The following is a 26447-nucleotide window of genomic DNA, read 5'->3' as shown; positions in this document are numbered from 1 at the left end:
AAGTAGGCTTAATTCAGGAAATGCATGTTACTTCTCTCTAAGAAACTAAAAGTTAAAATATACAAGACAGTAATTTTGTCTGTAGTATTATATGTATGTGAAACTTGGTCCATTATATTGAAAGAGGAACATAAATTGAGAGTATTTGAAAATAAGATCCTTAGGAAATCTTTGGACCTAAAAGGGATGAGAAGACAGGTTAGTGGAGAAGGTTACATAATTTAGAACTACATAATTTATATTCATGTCCAGATATATGTCATATCATGTCAACAAACGTTGAAACGTTTATATAAGAACGATGGAACGTTCTGTCATCCTCATTTTCGCGATTAGTCAAACGTGTCACAAGGATGAAACTGCTATTGGTTAACTTACGAGGAAAATAAGTTTTGTAGGAATTCCCTTGTCAATAAAAATATCATATTACTATCTTTTGTTTTTCTTTTAAATATATGAAACTATATTACATTGAATATTAATTAATTAATTAATTCTCTAGCCTTCTTGAATCCGAAAGTTCATAGTTACAATTCAATTTATTCTTATCCTAAGCAAGATCTATATATATATTTTTTAAATTTTTTAATTCCTTAAAAATGAAACAAGAAGACAGAGAAAAATAACATGAATTAAGCCTTCCTTTCATTTCCTTTTTAATAACATTTTTCATTTGTTAGTATTACTTCTAAGTGTTTGAATTTGGAAAACTGGTTCAAACAAGTTGTTATCACTTAGTTTTTAGCCTGTAAGCACATATTTTTAGATTTCTCATTGCTAACTTCCAAACCTATCTCTTTATCTGCTTTGAAAAAATGTTTTAGCATTATTCTTAATTGTATTTACATCATTGTGGTTAAATTAATAAAACAATAGGCCTCGTACCAAGTATTGCTTTGAACCGCTAGAAATACACTACTCAAATCAATTTGAAATGTGAAGCCAGTATTTTATCTATCTGCCTAGTGCATCAGTAGTTCAAAGATTTCGAATTCCTTTCGTAGATACATGCACCTTCTACCATGCCTACATCATCACGAAGCAAACAATTCATCTATCCAACCCCTATATTTCTAATAACCTTGCATGCTGTCATGCAAATTCCTGCCAACAAAAATTTGAACACACACTGAATACTCTGCTTCTCTTCACCTCTCAGTTCTACTTCCTTGTTGGTAGGTATATTTGAGCAACTAGGAATTTAAAATAAATGAGAAAATAATATAAGTACATGAGAATTCATACTTACCCAGAACAGTTTCATATACTCCTTCCACATTCCTGTCGTGAAATCCAATGTAAACGTAGCCTCTAATGCTGACATTGCTTCCAATTTCGAACGAATTTACAACAACACTGACCTCTTCCTCTTCTTCCACAGAATCTATGACAGCCAGATGAGAGCCCTGCAGTGAGCATATGGCTGTTGCTTCATCCCATGTTCTTGGTTCAGTGTGGAATATGTACCGACCAATTAAGTGCCCAGGCTCATACTCCATTTGCTTATTTCCATGTTCTGCAGAGAAGGTAGAAATAAATTGAAGCTTTATTTATGAATACTCGGCGGATTGAATTTGACGATAGTCTTAATTTATCAGTTGTAGGTCCAGTCCCGATTAGCCTTAATGGGCATAAAGTGGACTTATAACACCAACTCAATCAATGAATCATTATTTACCAGTTCTGGTATGCCAAGAGAGAGAGGTTGCAGGGTGATTGCAGAGACCTTTATCTATACATATCCGAAACAGCAAATAAACCTAGTGGAATTTATTCGGCAAAGAGGGAAAAATCCAGAAGAATTTTTTTACGTAATGTAACGGCAATGACGGGAATAAACTTTTACTAGGAAAAGTTCACTATTTTGTCATCACCGTTACACATTCTAGCACTTCTAATGCACTCAAGGGGCTTTTATATTCCTTTTTAAATTTCAGGCTAAGATATTAGATAAGACATTTTCTCTTCTAGTACGAATAGGGTAGGTGTGGAAGTCAACGTCTTGTGATAATAATTAGTTTGTTTCCCAATAGAGGTCAGTCAGTCCCAATGCTGTCACTAGGAGTCATTTTTTTGTATGGAGGTCCGTGGCACACTGGCTGTGGTCGGTCCATCGTCAACGAAAAGATTGGCGGAATTCGTATGACTCTGTTGGGGCATTCTATCCAGAACCGTACTATCAGCGTACATGTAGTGTCACAGATAATGAAATGCTACACCTAGGTGCTGAAATACTCTATTATGTGTGTTGGTTAACGCTAAGGCGATAAGTGGGTTTTAATAGCAAATACTCAATGGCAACTTCTGCCACCGCAGTAGAGTTATGCAACACACATAACGCCTTGCAGGGAAATGTGTATTTCAGGATCTAGATGTCCCTTTTTTATTGCCGGTGATCGTACGATCAGCACTGTACGGTTGGCAACCCTGGTTTGTCCTGTCAGATTCATTCACATTTGCAACGTTGATCCTTGGTCGGTGGAAGGCGTAAATTCTGGAACCCAAAAAATGAACTCCGGATGGTAAGAATGTAATCACGACCAAGAAACCACATATACAAAATTGTTCTTGCAACGGGGTTGTGGCAAATTATTCCAAGATAAGCTTCCATGTTAACAATTAGAGAAATAATCCCACACCACAATAAGCTTTTACCTCCAACACGTCCTTAGATAGTATCCAGCAGTCAAAATTATTGTTATTATTATTTTTTGTGTTTAATTTTAATTTAGGGTGTATCAGCACTAAGGCTATTTGCCCCGTCACACTATACGGGGTCCAGCCCCTTACCATAACTAAGATAGCATAACTGTAATGCCTTGTTGTAACTAGAATCTTACAATTTTCTGACCTGTTAAAAGCTGAGGCTGCAAAGAGGCACTCAGCACATATAGCGACAAAACACAGGACAACACACAGAATTGTACTGGCCAATCGCCAAAGCCTAGTTCGTCTGCAAAATGCAGTCCAGGGTGTACTACGTGGAAGTGAGGAGTCAAAATTCTGATTAAAATAAAATACATTAATTTAGTTGGTTTATTTTCTATTTTAAGCAGATTAACATGATTGTTTTGATTATAGAATACAACAAAATTGTTGTTCATATTTATTCGTTCAGACACATCGCACACAGGGCTATTTTTTCCACTCATTGAGTATCCAAACTGTATTTTTTAATTAATATCATACTACTGGCACCTACACTGAATTATGGCGATATGTTTTATGATTATTTAACAACAATTATTTTACAGACTAATAATTGAACATTGATAGTTTCTTCTGTTCTCTATAAAAGTTAAAGTGAATGTGCATTTTATGGGAAACATATGTTCCGGACAAGGTTTCAAACATAATACACTAAAACCTCGTTAATCCGTACTAATGGGGTGGGATAAGTTGACCGGTTGAACAATAAACCTAATAGAACAGTATAAACTGCACTAAAACTCCGTTTATAGCAACAAAACACGTTTATCATTGTGTATTTAAAGAACATAGGCCTAAATACACTATACAGTACAGAAAAATGTATAGCAATACTGTACATACAAAACCTTGCATTCTCCTTTCTTTTTGTCTTTTACCTGTCCGGATTAAGCGAAGTCCGGCTTATCGGGGTCCGGATTAATGAGGTTTTACTGTATATCAATATTATTTCTCTTGATCTTCCATCTTGAAGTGCATGGATACAACACTGTCACATTCAAACAATAGCGGCGTCCAGTATTAACATAAATGGAGCGTTTCAACAATGAGTTAGTACAAGTGCGTTTTCCTGAAAATTTAAAAGAGAAGCTATCATAGTTTGATTGAAGTTCGAGTTTGTTCTTAAGTCCACTTTATACACAGAAATGCTAATCGGAACACTTAAAGGGAGATCCTAATGCATTCGTGCCTCCACCGAGAATCGAACCCGGGACCCTTGATTAGCTGTCATTGTAAAGACTTGAATAAAGTAGCAGTTTTGATGGGGAAAATGTACGCCTGAATGTCACGTGATTGTAAATGTGTCACGATCGTGAAGAAGCGATTTAAGTTAGTAACGCGTAATCGATTCATTAAATGGTGAATCACTAAAGTTCATTAGTGAAATCACTTTTTTCACTTAGTGGGCAACATTAAGAAGTTCTGCCAAAAGTGTAAAACTTAATCTGACATGCCCATGAGCTTATCAAAAGGAAAACGAGAAGACACATCCAGATTTAAGGAGTTCGTTCTTTAATCAACCACCGGAGAAACGAACTATCAAGAGGAAAAAAAAGAAAAAAACAGAAACGGTTTTAGTTAGAGTATTGGAGAGAGATTGCGTACTACAGTCTTTAAGATTACATCACACATCACCTTGAGTGATTTGGAACTCTTTGTTCTAAGTCCATTTTTGCATTGATAGGTTAATCGGGACTGGACCTACAGATTAAAGTTGGATCCGAACCACTGTGTACCTCCTCCGGGCATCGAGTCTTGGACCCCTTAAACGCCAACTAAGGATACCATACTCATAACTTCGAAACGTCATTTTTGGAAGACAGCTTACGCATTGCTCGCGCTGTAGACCACTTCACGAAATTTAATATCGATAGTTCAACAGCTTTCATTGCAAATTGTATTGAAATTTGTTTCGTTGTACAAAAATTTAAAAAATATTATTTTTTACCATATAATTATTACCTTGTACTTTTAAATACATTTCAGTTTTATACTTTGTTCATTTCCATGAAGATCGGACTACCCATTAATATTGTAACATATTATAATTTCAATTTCAATTTTTAAATTTTGGGTGCGTCAGCACTTAGGCTATTTTGCACCCGTCACATTATACGGGGTTAAGCTCCTTACCATAACTAAAATAGGGGGCCGCTTTCCCACTGTACCCCTTCGAGAATTACGTCGATTTTTTAATCAACATATTTCAATGTTTTGCGTAATGTAAAAGTGGTTTCAGCGTCAGGAAAGCACAAATAACGGAGATATTTCATCCCAAAGAATTGCCCACGTAATTTCAGAGTATTTTTGCCGCTTTTTGTTAGTAAAAACTGTTTGTATGAACACTAAAATGGCGAAAGAACACATCGAAAATTACTATCAGTACCAGACTTCACAATCCTAACCTGACTATGTAAAATTATACCTGCTGTTGTGGAAAGTCGTTTTAGGTGCTATATTCACTTGCGCAAAGCATTTGGGCTGTTCTGCTACACGGTAAAGTAACACGCTAAGGTAACAGACATGCTTTACTTCACAAGAACACATTTCCGAGAGCTAAAATCAACTGAAAACGTTCATGAATAACAAAATCTTCATAAACCATGCAAAATATTTCACGTTCTCGAGGAGGTGGGTACCCTATAATTGCATAATTGCAGTGTCGTGTTTCTAAAATATTAAAATATTCTGACTTACGTTAAAAGCTGAGGCTGTAAAGGGACACCCAGCTCACACAAGGACAAAGAACAGGACAACACACACAAAATTATACTGGCCATAGTGCCAGTCGCCAGAGCCCTGTTCGTCTGCAAAATGCAGTCCAGGGTGTACTACATGTAGGTGAAGTTGACAATTGGGTGTACTACGTGAAAGGTCACTCCTTACACTCCATAACATATTAAGATTATGGTTCTTTATTCTAATAAGATGTGTTATTTTATAAATTTGAAACCATTTTTAATACCTAGGTAGTGTATTCAATTCCTTTTATAAAGAAGGCAATCGATCCAACAGGGATGACATATTTCCCAAGGATAATGCCCGTGATGATTTTTGTCATGGAGCAAAGCATGAATAATGTTAGCCCCAGTCAGCCCCCCAAGTGGACTGACAAAATTCCGCCGATGCTCAACATCCATTTCTCAATCGACGCACTTAATGAAATTGACAATGTACATACCTTTTATATACACCTTCATTCCTTTAGCAATCTGCACTATGTGAACATGGATAACTTCGAGTCGAATTTTGAATTTGAATTAAAGAAGTTTGCGTGCGTCAACACTTAGGCTATTGTGCACCCGTCACACTATACGGGGCCCAGCCCCTTATCGTAACAAACATAAAACACGTTTCTGAGAATTAAAATATTCTTACCTTGATTAAAAGCTCGGTAAATGTTCGGTATACCGGAGACACATTTCTTCAATTTTACAGAAGAAACTACTTACGGAAATGAGTTTCTCTGACGTTTCTAACGTTCGTCGAGGTATTTTCCTTCATCCTAGAATCTATTTCACCGGGAAATCATGTATTTTGCAAGAGAAATTTCTCACCAACTCACAATTGGCATTGCTTTCATTTGCTTTCCCGACGTGAAGCGGATGTGATGACGTAACCCCCTGTAAGAGTTTCCAACCCCCTGTAAGTGTTTTCAACCCCCTTTTTTAATTATGCTTGCCTAACCTAACCAAACCTAACCTAACCTTATCGGAAATGGTTGGTGGGGCTATCCGTGAATGGTTCGTTCGGCTATCCGTCAGCTACCCGTGCATAATGTACAAATTGCACATGACGAACACGATAGTAGGTATGTTTCGGTGAAGAAGGTTGGAAACACTGCATACCCACTACGGTAGTCAACTTCAGGCCGCCATATTGTGTGTTACGAAAGCAAAGAAATGAATCAAAAGAAGTACTCTGTATGTGAAAATTTGTGTTTCTTTTCTTGTATAAAGCATAATGGCACCTAGAACTATGTTCCGCAATACACAATTGGTATGTGCGAACCAAGCAAAACACAAAATATCCTATTTAATGTGTCTCCGATATACCGAACATTTACCAAAAGCTCAGGGTGCAAAAAGGCATTCAGCACATACAAAGACAAAACAAACGACAACACACATACAGTCCTACGAAGATTGTAGTGGCCGTAGGTCCAGACACCAGAGCCTCGTTAGTCTGCAAAATACAGTCCAGGGCGTACTACGTGGAAGCATCACCGCTTACACCCAAACGTCCGAGTCGAATGGGTTCGGTCAAACACATCGGGCAAGCAGCGTCTCGTAGTTTTCTGAGGCCTCCCCGATGGCGCAGTGGTAGCGTCGTTGCCTTGTAATCAAGGGGTCCCGGGTTCGATACCAGGTGGAGGCACACGTGGTTCGGATCCCACTTTAAACTGTAGGTCCAGTCCCAATTAGCCTTACTGTGCATAAAGTGGACTTAAAACACACAATCAACCAATCGTAGTTTTCTGGATACTTCCGTTTACTGGCTTCCATCTCCTCATACAATCGTCGTCCTTGGACTCAACTCGGCGTGCAGGAAATTGTAACCAATATCCTTCCGAGGCTGGTTGAAATTCCGAATGCAAGTTGCAGCTTGTAAGTCTCGTTTAACGAATCAATCCGCCGATCTTTTGCTCCAACGCATCGTGCTATCGAAAGGCAGTACCAAGTTAGGAAGCACTTAAATAATGTTTCGACGGCATGCAACCATTTCTGGTATGGAAAGAGAGGGAGAGAGAGAGAGGCATGTCCTTCCTATGCCAAAACATGATGATAGGAGGAGCGTTGTACTGTTCGTATCGAGAAGGAAGGGGGAGGTTTGCAAGCTGATTGCAGAGACCTCTATCTATACATATCCGAAACAGCAAATAAACCTAGCGGGATTTATTCGGCAAAGAGGGAAACTTCCAGAATGGAATTGTTTACGTGATGTAGCGGCGATGACGGGAATAGACTTTTACGAGGAAAAGTTCACTATTTTGTCTTCACCGTTACACACTTTAGCACTTTTAATACACTCGATGGGCCTTTACATCCCCTTTTAAATTTCAGGCAAAGATATTACAAGACATTTTCTCTCCTAGCGCGAATAGAACAAGTGTGCAACAGCCACAAGTGCTGGCACATGCAAAACTTTAAAATTAAAATTAAATCGATTATACCCTGTACCATCTAACTGTAGACGAGGAGAACGAGAACACGTCTCTGCGCAAGTAATGACGCGACACGACTTCACCAATGAACAGTGAGAGAAACGGGATTGCGTAATTGACGACTGGACTTACCCGCTTTCTCTGCTTCGCTCTGCAGCGTTGCAAACGTTTGAAAACGATAATACCGTATAGTCCACGTGTTTACTTCGTTAACGTGCAAGAACCGAAGTAAGCCGCCGACGCGAAAGTGGGTAGGGTTAAACAGCGGGAGTGTTGGTTTCGTCCAATCACACACATCCTTCAGCCAATGGGCGCAGCTGTCATTCTGCTCGTCTACTCCACGTGGAGTCTCAGTCACATGACTGCGGATACGCAGTTGCCGTAGTGTCAAATTTGTTGTTTCCAACTTCAATGTGGAGACCTTTCTCCTTTCGCCGCTGGAGAGTAGATGTGGCAACACTGTGCGTTGAATGTGATTGTTGCAGCTGGTGAGCGCGCCATGTGGGCTCCAAAGCCAGCCGGTCGTTAACGAAGCTATTTTTGTCTCCAGGTCCGTACGCTTTGTTTAAGAATTTCTTAGGGAAATATTAGGGATAAAACATCAAGTGCAAATTTTGACAAGCCGTGCATTTAGCGTACGGACTAAGGTCTGGACCGTACGGTTGGCAACACTGCGCTTTTACCACTCGATTTCCCGCGTCCTCCTCTGCCGCTTTGAGCGGCCCTGCTCTACACTTAGCTGGGACAGGGTATAGATACATTTTTTTATTTCCAATTTGATTTTTAAGGCACATCAACACATAAGTTATTTTTGTCCGTCATATAGCATGGTGACAAGCCACTTAACTTAAGAGGCCTCCCCGATGGCGCAGTGGTAGCGTCGTCGCCTTGTAATCAAGGGGTCCTGGGTTTGATACCCGGTGGAGGCACATAGTGGTTCGGATCCCACTTTAAACTGTAGGTCCAGTCCCGATTAGCCTTACTGTGCATAAAGTCGACTTAAAACACCAAATCAATCAATCAAAAAAAAACACTTAACTTAAAAACAATTGTGTCAGGCTCCTAACACAAAAATAAAGATGTCTATTAAAACTTCCTTATGCACTTTTCAAAACAAATACATTCATATATTTCTTAACAAAAACTAAAACTACACTGAAGCTGAAGGTGTAAAGGGGTCCTTAGCACATATATGGACAAAACAGGACAACACAAACACACACAGGATTATTCTGGCCATGAATCCAGCGCCAGAGCCTCGTTAGCCTTCAAGAAGGAGTTACAGGAGTGTACTACGGGGAAATGAGGTTTGCTTTTGAGTACCTTGTCAAGAGGTCACCCCTTACGCACCCTATATAAGATTTGTAACCCTTTATTCATTGAAATGAAAACTGTGAGTGTGTCAGCACTTATGCTATTTGCACCCTCCACATAATACTGAGCCAAACCCTTTGCCATAGCCCAAATTAACACGTGTCTCTGAGAACTAAAATTTTATTACCCGGGTTAAAAGCTGAGACTATAAAGGGGCGCTCAGTACATGCGGAGTGAACCAAAAGCAGGTGGACAGTAGGTGATGAAGCTTCTTTCAAATTATCCAGTCATATTAACAGACATAATTTTGTTTACTGGTATAGTGAGAACATGCAGAAATACAGCTTCCCAGGATGTATTGCGTGGAAGTAAGGTTGACATTTGGGTTCTTACGGGATAGTCACCCCCATTGCCCATTATGAAACGCAATTAATAAATAAATGACCATCTTAAAAGAGATCCTAGGATTTCTATCGTTATACTAAAATATATAACACAGGTATCTTACCTGGAAAAGTGGTTTCCTCAGCCGATGACAGTGACAAAATTAACGCAAGACCAGTTACCAGCCCCTGCATGGTTTTGCTGTTCAGAATGAGTCTGCAATGATATCAAAAAGATAGTGGTTGCGAAATTTACTTGTTCCAAAGGCAATAATTACACTGCGAATAAGAATCAAGTATTCGACCATGATTGAAGAAACGTAAGTTGTTGGGCAGTTTTCTTTATTTCCAGTATTATGTGGTAATTGTGTTTTTGTTATTTTATGTCGCTACTTTTGATTTATTTCATTGATTTATTGGTTTGCTTGATTTTAGTTTGCTTTTGTGCCAATTTTGATTGATGGCGACAATGAGAATGAGTAATGATGTGATACAATTGATGAACAGGCACTCACAAAGAACGCGCGTTAACAGGCTGGGATTCTAACCGGGAACCCCTTGCGTTAGCGGCAATTGTTAAATAAAACGCACAATTTTCATTTATTCATCACTATTTATTTTGTCGCCTTCAAAGTAGGCCCCATTTGATGCAACACACATTTGCCAGCGTTTTTTCCAGTCTTGGAAACACTTTTTATAGGCGCTTTCCGGTATGGCCTTCAGCTCCTTCCACGAATTTTGCTTTATGGCTTCAATCCAGTCAAAACGGGTACCCCAGAGCGGCAATTTTAGTTTTGGAAACATAAAGAAGTCACACGGGGTCAGATCTGGTGAATACGGTGGTTGTTCGATAGTATTTATTGTGTTTTTGGCCTTAAATTCGGCCACAACTGTCGCTCTATGCGATGGCGCATTATCGTCGTGTAAAATCCACGAATTGATCTTCCACAAATCTGGGCGTTTCTGACGGATTTTCTCACGCAAACACCTCAATACGGCCAAATAGTATTCTCTATTGACAATCTGTCCCTCTGGAACGAATTCGTGATGCACCAAACCAGGAATATCGAAGAAAACAATGAGCATCACCTTGGCTTTTGAGCGACTTTGGCGTGTTTTTGTCGGTTTCGGCTCGTCTTTTGTTCTCCATTCTGATCACTCTTTACTTGTTTGCATGTCAAACTCGTAGACCCATGTCTCGTCACCAGTTATGATGCGTTCCATGAATGTGGGATCAGAATTGGCGCGATCCAGCATATCTAAAGAGACCTGGTCACGGTACTGTTTTTGAAGAAAATAAAGCTCTTTTGGAACAAGCCGTGAGACTACGCGTCTCATGCCCAAAATATCCACCAAATTCGAACGAACAGACTCGAGGGAGATGTTAAGGTCAGTAGCTATCTCTCTTAAGCTGGAATGGCGATTATCGAGCACAATTTCATTCACATTTACAATGTTTTCATCGGTTGAAGATGTCGAAGGTCGTCCGAACGAGGCATGTCTTCGACAATCTCTCGGCCCTCCTTGAACGCATTTTACCAGGGACGTCGTTAGGGGGATCACGGGGGGCACTGGTCCCCCGAAACGTTCACGTGGCCCCGGCAAACTGTTCTACATTTGCTGAAAATTTTACTTTCGTGACAAATATTGCAAAATAGTTTTTCAGTATTTTTTCTTTCAGTTAGAAACACTGTACTTAATTTGAGTGGCATGAACCCAAAACCACATTTCTTTCTAGTTTTCCTAGTTCTAGCTATAGTGGATGTCAGTGTAGGAACCTAGAACTTCGTTGTTTCTCGAAATTTTGAGGGAGCTGTCTTTCCTCCCCTAGCAGTCGCAGGTCAACAACAGGCAGGGTTGGGCGTTGAGTGTTGCCGTTGCGTCCAAACGAAGTTTGAGCTTGAGTAGATTGAAGAACGACCGCTTGTGCAACGGTAAACCACATATATGCAAACAGTTACAACTGGTCCCGAATCAGAGCGCAATACACGCTAAATAAGTATAATGGTGGCAGGATGCGTCATATCTCCGGGTAAGTAGTATTATTCGCACCAAATAACTATTCTACTATTGAAACAGTCTAAAACACGCAACGTGTTAAAACTAATTATCTTCACAAACTACGATTTCTCGAGTCGCATATTTTTCTCGATATCGTGAAGACCGATTTTGAGAATCCTCCTTAACCTCCCGGATTGCGCAGTGATAGCTTTGTTGCCTTGCAATCGAGGGGTCCCTGGTTCGATACATGAGTGGAGATACACAGTGGTCCGGATCTTATTTTAAACTGTAGGTCCAGTCCCGATTAGCATTACTGTGCATAAAGTGGACTAAAAACACCAACTCAACTCAACTCCTTAACAAACTTTTCGAAGAATCGAAAATTTAAACAAGAACAAGTAAATACATTTTTGTAATTTTGAAGTAAATTATTATTATTATTGTTATTATTTTGGGTATTTTTGGTTCGTATGAATCTGCCTCACACAGTAAGCTTATTTTGTTGAGTCAAGTACAATAAAAACCCTTGCAATAAGTCACTGGAAAGACATGTGAGGTTGCACATATATTTAAGCATCTATAAATATATAATAACCCGTGGTTCGACAGCCCTGGAAGGGCCTTGGTCTATCTCCCGACTGCCAGCCCCTCCCACAATCCTACCTAAAATTTTAGAGGTGTGGAGATCTTTAACCAGTAATGGGGTGACGTCGGGTCAGCACGTCGAACCCCCAACCGTTATAGGGGATATCCATAAATAATAATTATATTCTTGTGGTAAGGAGTCGTTGTCATTTAACAAACTTTATTGATTTATTCCATCAGCATTATTTAAAATGTGGTGCTATACTGAACTTACCAACTTAACAAAGGCACATTGATTGCTAAATGAGGCATTTTCCTTGTGTTGCAGAGCAGGTTCAGTTTTTGGAGTATTGCAATGTTTTACATAGTCCGTTCGACGAATTTTGAGAATATTGATGTTTTGTCAAAGGGACCACTCCCGAATAAATATCTGTGGATGTTTTACAGGTTTCATCGTATTTAAGAAGGTAATTTTTCCGGTGCAACTTTCCTCCGTACAACATGTATTTTGCCACTCAAGCTGAAGAGCCGACTAATAGGTGCAACGACCTTGGCAGAAAGAAACTCTGATTGGCACCATGTTGACAAAAGACTCAAGAAGTCCCGCAACCGACAGAACTCGAAGCGCTCGGATCCTACGTTGACATACACTTTGATTGAACACAAACGGATGCATTGGTAGGAAATACAGTGATTTTATGGGCCGTCCCTTTCTGGGAAGTCGGGGAACTTTTGAAAACACACTTTCTCTTCATGCACACCAGCGGGCCTAAGCCAGATGCCAGGTCACCCCTTCCCACAAAATCTTCTCTTCATCTGGCTCTGGTTATCGACAGCGCCGAAACGCACTGCAGGCAGCTAGGACTTTCTGGGTTAATTACTTTATGGTTCAGCATGGACATAGGCTTTTCAAATTGCAAGAGACAAAATTCTACTGTTTGTCCCTTTTCTGGCGGGAGATGAATGACAAAGATGTCGCGGTTCCTTCAGGTTCCCACACTCAACCCTTGTGCTCATAACCTGCAATGAAAGGAAAGACCATAATAAGCCTTTGTAATGGACTTTATATCGTTTCTTGGTAACTTTCCACTCATTTTCAAGAAACATCTGTTTCTTTTTGCCCTACTGTGTTGATTGGTCGACAATTGATGACTGCCAGCTAATTCGAAGAACAGTTTGATCCAAGAATGGTTTCATAGTTAGCTTCTGTAAACGTGAGATTCCGGTAGGATCACGGAGTGCTTGAGATCTCATTTTCATGCATTGCGAGTGAAATTTCGATTGATTTGGTTCATTTTACTTTGCTCTTCTGCCACATTTGGCTAATTGCGAAGATGGGGATGAGTGATGATATGATTAAATTGATCAATGGACACTCACAAACACCCATGCTCAGTCCGGAATTCGAACCCGGCACATCTGGCATCGTAGCACGATGTGCTAACCACTCCGCCACGGGGGTAGGCGAAGTGAAATTTCTAGTGTGAAGCTGCCAGCTCGTTTTCGTCTCGAAAAAGGTGAAGTAGGATCGACTGATCGACCAAATGTCCAACACATTGACTTTCTAAATTGGTGTCCGACTACCACACAGGAGACCGTGTTTGACTCCCAGGGCGGTTGATCTCACATGTGATGAAGAATAAGTCACATTTCAATTAAGGAAGGAAACGAGGTATGTAGTCAACTTTATAAAGTAGTGTGCATGCTCTAGAAATAATACGTTTCAAAATTCTGCTTATTTTGTGATTTTTCTTCATTTAGCCTCCCAGGGTTGTCAAAGGTCCATCTACCCATAACTTCTATGGGTTTTATTGAGTTCCGTTGCAGGACCGAAACCTTCCTTCTCGCACAATTTAAATTCGGTCCTAGTAGTGTATTATTCCATTAAAAAAAAAGTTACTGGATCGTATTTAAATTGATCCGGAAAAAATCCTGCACCGAATTTTAATTGATCCTGGAAAAAAGGTTCTTGGATAGTGTTTAAATTCAGCCGCAAAACAAGGTTCCTGAACCGTATTTAAATTCATACGGAAAAAATGTTCCTGAATCGAATTGAGGCCTAGAACCCATTTACACTTGCTGATTTTCTCTCCCGGATGTGAAATAAATTTATTTACAATACCTGGACCATTAACAACCCTGGGATTGTTAAAGATGAGGGAACGCATACATTCTAATTTGTTCTATAGGTTTCCGTTATAGGACCGGAACCTATTCTCCCGCACAATCTAAATTCGTACCAAGTTGCGAATTGTTTCATTTCAGTGAAGAACTTTGACCCTATTTAAACTGATCCGGAAAAAAATGTTCCTTGACCGTATTTAAATTCTTCAGGAAATAAGGTTCCTGGACCGAAATTAAATTCATCTGGGAAGAATATTCCTGGACCGAATTAAAAACTTTACAAATAAAAAGGTTCATTACGGTCCAGAACCCATTTACGCTTGCTGATTTTCTCTCCTGGACCGGAATTGGATTTATTTAAAATTCCTGGACCTTTAACAACCCTGGCCTCCACCCGCAAATGCAGGCGCTGAGGCTGCTGCTTAGGTGCAAAAGTTGACTAGACATACAAATAAAATTTATCCAAAGGTATATAGCGAATAATAGTTGCTTACATAATAATATCATGAAATACGGAGAGCCAAATTACTTATCAAGCATTTTCTGTTATTTGCCTATCCTAGTGGGAGCGAAAATCTTTTGCCCTTACTGGTGAACTCCGTACCTGCAAATTCAAAACGGCTTTTTCTAATTTACATTTCAATTTGGGCCGACAACTCCGTGTTGAATGTCCCGTGTTCGAATCCCGGCCTGAGAATGTGTCTTCTTTGTGATGGTCCTTTCATCAAATTAATCTTAACTCATTCTCATCTTCACGATTAGCCAAAAAGTGTCAGAAAAGTGAAGTAAAATGAACCAAGTCAATCAATAATTTCTATTTCGTTATTTTACGCCGCTTTCTCCCTCTTGTGTTAAATGCGACGATGAGACTGAATGATGATCCGAAGGAATAGCGATGCGAGAAATGATGCAACCACACCTGTCCAAGGTCCGAACCTTGGACCTCTGGTTTCGTAGTGCGTCATGCTCATGCTTCGGGAGTGGAATCCTTTGAATTAAAAGCTATAAAAGTAGGGTGAAAGAAAACAACATTGTACTGTGCAAAAAAGCCATGTTTAGGTCCTCTAAAGAATAGTACAGTTATTCAGTACAATTAATTTTGAAGGACAAAGCCTCCGAAGTGTTTTTCCATTCGGTGACGCGTGGTCATCACATCGAGTCCCATCTAGCTTTGAGAGTGGAATTCGCTTACATATTGATTTCAAGTAGCTTCCCAATTGTCCTCACGACGTTAGGCCATCACAGAAATTTTGGAGTTCCTACCAGGGATCGAACCTTAAAAGACTAGAGCGCAATAATTTGAGCTCGCGGGAATTTTGTTGTTTCTATTGCCATCATATATTCAGTTTTGCACGCGCAAAGAAGATTACTTTTAAGAAACTAGATGCGTGCATAAAATTTCATATATATCGTCATCATTCTCCAATGTGTACAGTACGACGCCACAAAAGACTCGTGCATGTCCCATAGAATAAAGGCCGCCGGACTCAATTCTGGTATAAGCAATATAGATGGGATGCCTATCTTGAACTCATTACACAAACATTTCATTTTCGCACCGTTGTCATACTTGTACGTACACCTGATACCAGCACCCTTTTATATCTAAACCCGCGGAAGAGAGTTTTCTATACTTCTCAATTTTCTTCGAGCAAATTTACAAATCTAAGGAGTAAGGACTAATGACATTGTTCTTGGTGTCTCAAAAATCTAACATAAGAGAAAATACATGGAATTTTAAAGACTGTCTAGATGCCATTAACTTAATAAGTTCATTCTGCATTTAGATTTCCGAATAATGGCCGTGGATTTCGCGAGTCTATATCCGTAAATTTTTGGGGGCTACAGGAGTAAATAATGTTCTCTTCCAACAAGATTATATATATATATATATATATATATATATATATATATATATATACATACTGTACATATACCTATGTAGGCCTATATGGTTTATTAATAGTTTGTTAGTTTTTAATGGTTTGATAGAAAACAAATCTTAAGTTTTTGGCCCCCCCCGAACTGATCAACCTAGGTACGTCCCTGCATGTTACCAATTGTAAGCCCGTGTTTTTGATAAAACTGATTCACCATAAGTCTTTTGTAACATTTTTAGCGAGTCAGCACACGAAATTCCGTTCGCAACACAAAATGTAAGGCAAACTTTTTGTTCAATAATTTAGTTCATTGTAAAAATCGTGATGCACTACTGAAGTGGACTGATTCAAACTCCTGCTGTAAACAAACTGGTTAACTGATCGCGCTCATGTTTGGCATAGTAATTAAGTACAGAGCTACCAACTTTGGAATTTGAATTGGAATTCATTTAAAATTTCTGGGTGCGTCGGCACTTAAGGCCATTTCGCACCCTTCTATGTATGCGGGAAAATATCCCTTATCTAAAATTCTGACTGAAAATTTAAAAAAGGGGTATAAATAGCACCTTGGGAAAAACTAAAAGTGCAAGGTTATAAAAAGACCTGCACGAGACATTAAAAAGTCAGAAAAAACAAACTAAAAACCTCCTTACAGACGGTGGAAGAGTCCAGCTCTTCGCAAAAACCTAAAAACATGGGATAAAATACTGCTGTCATCACCCAAGAGGGATGACAAACAGCCGGAAAGGTTAAAAGTCTGCCGGAGGTAAGCAAGATCGACACATTCAACGAGAACGTGACGAATGCTTAAAACGACATTACAAACACGACACAACAGAGGGTCCAGCCCTTGCAGCAAGTGACCATGCGTTAGACGGTTGTGTCGTAGACCCATGCGGGTAAGAATGACTTATTCTCGCCGAGAGGGACTGGACGAGGAACGCCAAGCACCTATGGTGGGCCAAACAGCGTGAAGCTTGTTCCCCGTTTCCTTATCCCACTCGGCCTGCCATGTGTCAAGAAGGCGACAACGGAACACGTTCTGCAGGTCGCTAGCAGGCAAAAGGTGGACGAGAACATCGCCGTCTGCATCAGCAAACTTGGCGGCAGCATCAGCTGCTTCGTTCCCCTGAATGCCCACGTGGCTAGGAATCCAACAGAAATGTACCTCCGCGCTTGCAGATAAGGACACAAGCCGTCTGAATATTCGTTGCGCTACCGGATGCCGGGAATACAGCGAATCCAGAGACTGCAACACGCTGGTCGAATCGCAGCACACAAGGACTTTCTTCAGACCATTGACGTCTGCAAAGTCCAGTGCCTTTAGAATGGCGTACAACTCTGCCGTATAGATGGAACAGGCAGGATGTAGTGAGAAACTGGAACTTTGAGAGTCTAGGACGAAGGCGCAACCAACTGATTCGACTGTCTTGGACCCATCCGTGTAAAATACATTAAAATTGGGGTGCTTCGCACGAAGTTCTAAAAACCGTTGCTGGTATACAACCATTGGTGTTTCTGCCTTTGGAAGGGCAGTCAGGGAAAAATCGATAGAAGTTGCAGGAAACTCCCAGGTAGGGAGAGGCGGAATGAGTGGAGAGACGCCAGGAAGATCACTGTCGACACCAAGTGCTGACAGGATCTCGTCTGCACGAACACCAAATGGTCTAGTGGCACTAGGGCGTAGCCGATACCTTGCCAGCCTACTCTCGTTGGTCGGAGATGGTGTGAAATGAAGGATGTGAAGGCATCGAGCGAAGATGGAGGAAGTAGTTCACTACGAGCCGCTGTCTTCGCAGAGACAGCGACTGCTCAGATGCCTCTACGTACAAACTGGCGACTGGACTGGTCCGAAAGGCACCAGAGCACACACGTATACCAGCATTGTGGACGGTGTCTAGGATGCGAAGTCTAGATGGGCGGGCAGAAGAATACACAACACATCCATAATCAAGCTTCGACCTGATGAGTGCACGGTACAGGCGAAGCAGTACCGTCCTATCAGCACCCCAGGAAGTATGAGATAAAACACGTTGAAGGTTGAGAACTCCAAGAGAAGAGAATTTTAACTGGCGAAGGTGAGGTAGCCATGTTAATTTCTTATCGAAAATGAGGCCCAGGAAGCGGACCTCATTCACGAAGCACAGGGGAGATTTCCCCATGTACAGGTCAGGATCTAAATGACATGTACGCTGACGACAGAAGTGGACACACACGGATTTCTTGGATGAGAAGGTGAAACCTGTTTGGGAGGACAACTCAACGAAACGGTTTATCGTCAGTTGGAGTTGGCGAGAAGCTGACACGCGATTCCGTGAACGACAAAAGATCATGAGGTCGTCTACATACAGAAGACCATGTACAGGGGCAACACTGCTCGCCATAACACAGTTCACTGCTATGGCAATCAGATTGATTGATTGATTGATTTAGTTTATTTTACTTCGCGTTTTGTGCCCCTTGGCTAATTTGCGAAGATAAGGATGAGTGATGAAAGGATGAAATTGATGAATGGACATTCACAAACAACCAAGCCCGACCGGAATTCGAACCCAGGACCCTTGGCGTCGCAGCGCGATGTGCTAACCGCTCGGCCACAGGGTCGGGCATTATGGCAAACAGAGTCACACTTAGTATGCTGCCCTGCGGGACACCGTTCTCTTGTTCGTAAAGATCCGAAAAGGAGTTCCCAACACGTACGCGGAAAAAACGACCAGATAAAAAGTTTTGAATAAAGTACGCCATATGGCCACAGACGCCTCAAGAATGGAGCTGCTTTATGATGCCAAAGCGCAAGGTTGTGTCATATGCTTTTTGGAGGTCCAAGAAAACTGCAACTAAATGTTCCTTATTAAGGAATGTGTCCTGAATGTGTGTTTCCAGCTGAACCAGATGGTCCAGTGTGGAACGATTGGAGCGAAAACCACATTGAAAATTACTTATCAATGAGTTTTCCTCCAAAAACCAGGTGAGACGCTTGTTGATCATGCGTTCCATCAACTTGCACACACAGCTAGTTAAGGCAATAGGCCTGTAACTCGAGGCTGCGGTGCGTTGTTTACCTGGTTTCAGGATGGGAACAATAATAGCTTCTTTCCAGGAAGTGGGGAAAGAGTCCTCCAACCAAAGCCTGTTGAATACCGCCAAAAGGAAATTTCTTGGTCCAATGGGCAGATGGCGAAGCATCTCATAGTGGATCTTGTCCACTCCAGGAGCTGTATTCTTAGAATCTCGAAGCGCCTGATCGAACTCCCATTCAGTGAAAGGAGAGTTGTATGCCGGTGTTATGACTTCGAGAAACTAGACGGCGTCGTTCCTGACGGTCCTTCTCACGGCGGAAACGTGGTTCATAATTTCCGAGATAGACGCATCAGAAAACTGCGTGGCCAAGATATTAGCAATGTCTCCGGAATCTGTGTACAACGTCCCATCGTGCTCCAGAGCGCTCAGAGGAGTAGATGCACCCCCTGGATGCGACGTACTTTGGTCCAAACGCCTTTCGACGAAGCCTGCTTCGTCAGAGAAGACACGTATTGGACCCAGCACGCCTTCTTACTGGCTCGAATGAGCTGACGGGCACGGGCACGTTTAATGCGGAACTGCTCGAGGTTTGCGGCAGTGTGGTTCCTATTAAATTGATCTAGGGCATGATTGCGGTCCTTGATGGCTGCACCGATCTCCGCAGTCCACCAGGGGACTGGGCGTCGCCTCGCAGGTCCACTGGGATGTGGAATGGAGGTGCGTGCAGCATCATGCACTCGTGACACAAAGACATCTAAGGCGTCGATTGCTGGCAAAGTGGACGCAAGATCGACTTCAAGGTCCACTGCACGCTCGAAGACACCCCAGTCGGCCCGACTGAGATGCCAGTGAGGGTGTTGTTCACGTGATTGCTGAAGATGTTCAAAGGTAAGAATGAGTGGGAAGTGATCACTCCCACAGAGATCAGGGTGAACGCTCCTGGATGTGGTAGGAGCAAGGCTGGGACTGCAGAAGGACAAGTCCAACGCAGAGTGTGTGCCTGAGGAAGGACTGAAATATGTGGGAGTCCCATCATTTAGCAACGTTAAACGTGACGCCTCACGGAATTGATCTACAATTTGACCCCGGGGCTCTGTACGAACGGAGCCCCACAAACGATGGTAGGAATTAAAATCGCCCAAAAGAACTACAGGAGACGGAAGTTGTTCGAAAATAGAAAGGAGGTCCTCAAGAGAGAATCGCTCCTCCCTTGTGATGTAGACACAGCACACAGATATTGGCTGTGGTAGATGGACCCGCACGGCGACAGCTTGGAGGGGGGTGGTGAGAAAGATTGGTGTTGAGTGGATGTTATCTCGAACACCTATTGCAACATCACCGTGTGCACGACGACCCTCAGGAAGCTTGTCGGTGCGGTAAAGCGTGTATCCGTTGAGAATCACTGATTCATTTGGACGAAAATGTGTCTCTTGGAGACATATGATGGCAGGGTCAAATTCAGATATTAAAATTTGCAGTTCCTTGAGATGAGTACGGAAACCATTAAGGTTCCATTGGAGACAATAAGCCATAGCTGGAGGTATGGTTGTTACCTTTTTAGGCGTACTCTGTTTCTAGGCCCTGTCACCTTGATAAATTCTTCATCCGCGGCTTCGTCCTGTATCATGTCCTCGGGTAAGGACACAGAGGGCGACGGGGATGAAGAAGGGGGAGTGGGGGCGGGTGCCTTGAGCTCCCGCCGGGAGCTTTCAGCTGCGCTATAAGTCTCAGGGTGGTCGATGCCGCCCTGACTGGAGAGCTACTGGACTTCAGAAAATATTCTTTTGTGTGTACCTGCTTGAACTTCTTCTCTGTGGAGCGAGGAGTGGTTGCTGGTTTCCTCGAAGCAGGGAGAGCTACTACGGGAAGCGTTGTTGTTTGGGTTGACACGTCGCTGGTTTGTACCCCTACACTGCGACGGGTAAGAGCAGCTGCAGCAACTGTAGCGAATGGCACAGGTAAAGTGGTGCGTATGCTTTCACGGAGACGTTGTTTTGCTTCGCCAGCAGAGATTTTCTCTGTGACGACCAACTCTCTGATTTTCTTCTCTTGTTGGAAAGAGGGACAGTCACGATGCCAGACTGGGTGCTCGCCTTGGCAGTTAATGCATTTGGGACCTGAAGAACAAGGTTCGAACCCATGATCAGGCAGACTACACTTACCACAAGGGGAGGTAGTGGCCTTGCAGGAAGGCTGAGTGCTTCAAGAATCTCTTCCTTCTCAGCATTTAGCAGATTTCAGTGGCGAATCACACCTCTACTACTGTTAAGTTGACGATGGGGTTCAACATTAACAGGGAAGTCGCCAAATGATATTAGCTTTAAGAGGTTGTTTGTCTGGCGATCTGTGCTGGTCTGGATAAGTACTCTCCCGTTTCGCAGGTTTTTTATTTCTGGAACATCTGAACCAGCGGCGTAGTATAGCTGTTTCTTGATAAGAAACGGTGACAAATCCTTCAAAGTAGCAGCTCCATGTTTCTTGGTTGTTGCAGAATCATCGTTACTCTCGGTCTTCTGCACAATACTAATCACAAGGTAACGTGGCACGTTACTTGTCTTTTCCATCAAATGAAGCGGGCTCGAAGGCCGCGCTCGTTTTGGGGGTTTCCCCCCGTTTGAGTTGTTTTTTGTACCCATATACAAAAAGATTTATTGTGGAGGGTCCATAAATTGTCGCCTCGACATGCCCTCTATGCCGAGGAAGGCCTACCCCCAAAAATGGAGGCTACTCGAGGACCAAACCGAAATCCCCGAGGCCACGTTCGCGACTGCACCTACCCCTGCAGCCAACACTGTCCCATCGGCACGTGCAACTCACACCTTGGGATAGGTTTTTTTTATCGAGGTTGTCTCCTCTAGCAGGACCCTTAGTTATAGGCAGGTCAACGGAATGGAGATGAATGATGAGATGGAATTGTGAAAATGTGAGAGATGGATATGAAGGATGTATGAAATGAAAAGATGAAAATGGCCTCCCTACTAAGCGTCCTCGCCCCGTCAAGGCAGTCCTACATGGAGGGGGGGAGATACCAACTTACGGAAAAAACGATTTGAAAAAAATCATTTGCGCGGGCCTTTTAAATTACAAATTCCCGGTACTTTTTGACAGAAGGTATATATATACTCTCTCTCTCTCTCACACACACACACACGGTACATTTATGTCTGTGTGTATTGCATGCATTTGTATGTATGAGTTTGAGTATTAAGTCCACTTTATATGTACAACTGGACCTGCAGTTTAAAGTGGAGTCCGAACCACTGTGTGCCTCCACCGGGTATCGAACATGGATATATGAGTGTGTATAAATATGTATGCTTCTACTAGTATTATTTTATTTATTTTACACTATACCCTTATACTTTACTCAATTGTCAACCCAGTTGTGTTTTCTATTTTTCCTTCATTTCTAATATTATTTTTTCTTCTAATCTATTGCTAAAATTGGTATGTATGAAATTTCCCTCTTCCACGTAAACCATAACTATTGAGCAAAATCTCTATTACAGATGATAAGCAAATACCACGCTGTCCCAGAAGTTCTGCACCATCAGCACACTGAGCACCAAGAGTTGAAGTTTGGGAGGGTAGGTGGCGCCACCGGTGAAAGGCTGTTGGCAGGCATAGAGGACAGGTTCGTGGGATCAAGTGAAGGCACGCACTGCATGTGTAGCGAGTGTTCCCGTGAAGTTAAAGTGAGCACGATGAGTGAGGACCAAATTGCACTTCTAGCAGTGCTACGTTTTTTATGGAAAAAAACGACTAACAGCAAAAGCGGCAGCGGAGGAAATTTGTCGTGTGGAGAACGAGGAAGAAATGTTGAATCGGTCGACAGCTTCCCCTTGGTTTAAAAAAATCGCTTCATGTGATCTACGCCTCGCGGACAAGGCCCGCACGGGGTGACCTCCGATGTACATTAACGAGCCTCTGCAGGATGCTGTGAATGCTACACCACAATCCAGCACACGTGTGTTAGAAGGAGTGGTTGGGCATCCAAACCGACAGTAACCGTCGCTTGCATGACATGGATTACACCAATAAACAGCCCCGACAAAGTCCGCACGAGCTGGCAGAGGTGCAGGCCCAGCGCAGAGTTGCAATTTGCGAGACATTGCTACAAAACCCACATGATCTTCGTTTCTGGAGGAGAATTGTGACAGGAGACAAGAAGTGGGTGTTTCTGAAAACCCCGATACACGTAAACAGTGGGTGAAAAGAAGACAGGAGGCCATCGCCCATGTGAAACAGGACAGATTTGGGAAAAAGCTCATGCTGAGTGTGTGGTGGAATATTGACGGGATTGTCCATTATGAGTTTGTTCCAGAAGGTGATGCTGTAACAGAGAAACTGTATTCTGAACAATTACGCCGAGTGTAAGCCATTCCGAATGGGAAATACCCGGCATTAACGAGGAGGAAGAGGTTACTGCTGGCACATGACAATGCTCCCAGTCACCGGTCTCGAAGAGTGACCAACACACTAGCTGAGCTTGACGGATTTGAGTTGTTACCTCATCCCGCCTATAGTCTGGAACTTGCACCATCGGATTACGGTTTGTTTCGCTCTCTCTCATTTCCTGTGTGGTCGGCACTTCAGTTCATATGATGAGGTAAATTCTGCCTGTCGTGAGGTTTTCAATTCTAAACCTGCCACCTGGTATCGCCATCAGATTGAACTGTTGTCGCAGAGACGGGCGAAGGTAATTGAACATGGAGGCCTGTACTTTGCTGAAAAAAGTCTGTCTTTGTTTCTGATATTCTGTGTTTCATATTTGCCCTTGTATGGTGCAGGACTTCTGGGACAGCCTGGTAAATAACTTGCGAGTTATTGTTGAAATCTACTTAACTTAAAATCTTAAAGAATACTTACCAAGCCTAAAATTAAATATGTGTAACTCACTTTGCTAGATGCTTACAAGAATTTATAGTAGAATAAATGAAGGAATGATGTCGTGATTTTGACATGTTATCGCTCGTTGAAATTAGATCAGTTGATAACTCCCGCAGAAGATAAAGGTACAATATAGCCTGTCAAGTGTTTACGCAAAACATAAGATTCGGGATGGGGGGGGGTTTCTTAGTAAGAGAAAATTTTTTTTTTTTATGCCAATCAACGCTTGCTTTGTTCGTGGGATATCAGTAACCTTGAGCTCATTGCCACAATATTTTGTTGTCTGGTTGAATTCATTCAATATTTGTAGTTGTAGATAAGATATTAATTCTTATGTATTTTGAATATACATGAAATATTTACAATTTAATACAGAGGGTGCTGCAGCGTTTGTAGTGTAATTTATAGTCTCAATTATATATGGAAAGATTTTTTTGCCGAATGACTTTAGTACGTAATTGTACAGAGAAGAATGCCATTTTCCGCTTAATGTGTGAATGTGACCCCTGGCAACAAGTACCGCGGCACCCCACACATTATTCGAAGCGCCATCGGATTCTGTCCATTACTCGCTCTAACATGTTTGTTGGGATACTGGTAACGACATCTGTGATGCAAACCTGCAGTTACGAGATCGTGGCAGGACGTGTTTGGAATACTTCTTGCTTGACAACATCCCGTAAGAAGAAGTCCGAAGAGGACAAATCCGGGGACCGAGCTGGCCATGGAATGTCACCATAACGGGAAATCAATTTGTGTGCAAAGATCTGTCACAAATATCCACTAGGGATAACCAAATCTGGGACCCGGATGGTTAAATCCGGATATCGAACCACGTAACCAAGTCTACTGAATTTGTTTGCAGCTAACTCCAAACTGAGAAAGTAGTAGTTGGGTAACTGAAAAGCATAGGGATTAGTGTTGTTGTAGCCAGGCACGTATCCAAGGGGGCTCAGGGGGCTCGAGCCACTCCCGAAAGTGTTCGGTTTACACTAGATAAAATGAGGCTTTTTGCTTTATTGTGTTTGTGAAATAAAATAATGTGACGAAAATTTAATGAGACAATTAATTATCGAGACAAGCTAGATGGTTCTATAACCCTGTTATTGATAATAGCACGTATCCAAGGTGGGGATCAGGGGTGTCGAATACCCCCCCCAAGGAAATACTTCAGTTTACACTAGATAAATTAGATATTTTTTAATCATGTGATGAAAATTTGAGGAGAAAAATAATTAACGAGGCAAGAAGGAGAATGTTCTATAACCCTGTTATTCAGGAGCGTGTATTTAGGCTAGTTAGGCTATCTCTGAGGCCTAGACTAAATTAAAAAAATAATTGACTAGCAAATGTGACTGATGCTTCACTCTCAAATAACGACCGCGGGAGAAAATGATAGTACATGGGGATGGAGTCCTTTCCTTTAAAGCTACCACCAGACTTCATCGCTTAAATTCACCCCCGACCAGCGCCTGGAGGCGATCTATGGCGTATTTGTAGTGGCTTCCAAACGCAAGCTACAGCGCCTTACCCAAGCGTTGGACAGGGAGGTCTTGATTTTACAACGGAGGTATAACCTTACAGCGATGCCAATTCGCTAACTAGCAAGGGATTATTCCCAGAAAAGGGAGATTTTTAAACGGAACTACAATTACAGGATTGGAAAAAGATAGTAAATTAACAGAGATGTTATTCTCTGGGCCAGCACTGTCGCATTGAATACACGCAGAAGCGAGAGCGTTGAACTTCAACCAACCATGCTTTACAATAGTGACAACGTCTTGAACCCCTCGGCTGCTTTATTTATGACTGGGGGAGATTGGCGGACCGCGTTGAAGGAAGTTTAAGAAAATTACGTACCTTACTGCGCAGATTTTATATAGTGTATTGAGCGACGTCTTGAATGATCTGTGCTGCGTAGTGTAGTGAATGAACATGAGTGACATAATTAACGAATTGACGAAACAATATACTCGGGTTTTGTATGAGGATAAGCTCAAATCGTGAAGATACGCACGCTTTTGGCATCCCAAAGAAGAGCAGAATGGATTTGATTTTTTAAAAAAGGTAAAGTGCTCCCCTGTGCTTAGCACCACGCCATGAAGGCGTATAGGAGGTGTGGGTGTAAAGCCCCACACTTTCTTGATCCGGTCGTGAGTGGGGGTGATGTGATCAGCATCACGCCCCTGATCGCCTTTACCCCCCAGGGTTTCTCCCAGGTACCCATGTCATTCGACGCTGATGGATTTGATTTAGTTTTCTTATTTAGCGTCGCTTTTCTGCCACTTCAGCTAATTGTATCGACGATACGAGGAAATTGATGAAGGGACATTCACAAAGAATAGCCATGCCCAGGATTGGATTTGAACCCGGAAC

General features: G+C 42.0%; 1 protein-coding gene across 1 annotated transcript in view; it reads right to left on the bottom strand.

The window, feature by feature from the left end:
- The window catches only part of LOC145996424 (hemolymph lipopolysaccharide-binding protein-like), a 28986-nt gene extending 4879 nt beyond the window's left edge, over positions 1–24107 (bottom strand). The window contains exons 1-3 of the mRNA XM_083132890.1: positions 24051–24107; positions 9696–9787; positions 1250–1516 (exon numbers count right to left, since the gene is read on the bottom strand). Of these exons, the coding sequence (XP_082989016.1) occupies positions 1250–1516; positions 9696–9765 (337 nt within the window). The 5' untranslated portion in view covers positions 9766–9787; positions 24051–24107. The remainder of the gene's footprint in view (positions 1–1249; positions 1517–9695; positions 9788–24050) is intronic.
- Between the last annotated feature and the right edge of the window lie 2340 nt (positions 24108–26447).

This window comes from Lepisma saccharinum, chromosome 12, assembly GCF_977018435.1.
Source record: "Lepisma saccharinum chromosome 12, izLepSacc3.1, whole genome shotgun sequence".
Taxonomy (NCBI): domain Eukaryota; kingdom Metazoa; phylum Arthropoda; class Insecta; order Zygentoma; family Lepismatidae; genus Lepisma; species Lepisma saccharinum.
Note: the sequence above shows the minus strand (reverse complement) of the source record. Positions and strands in the feature narration are given on the sequence as shown.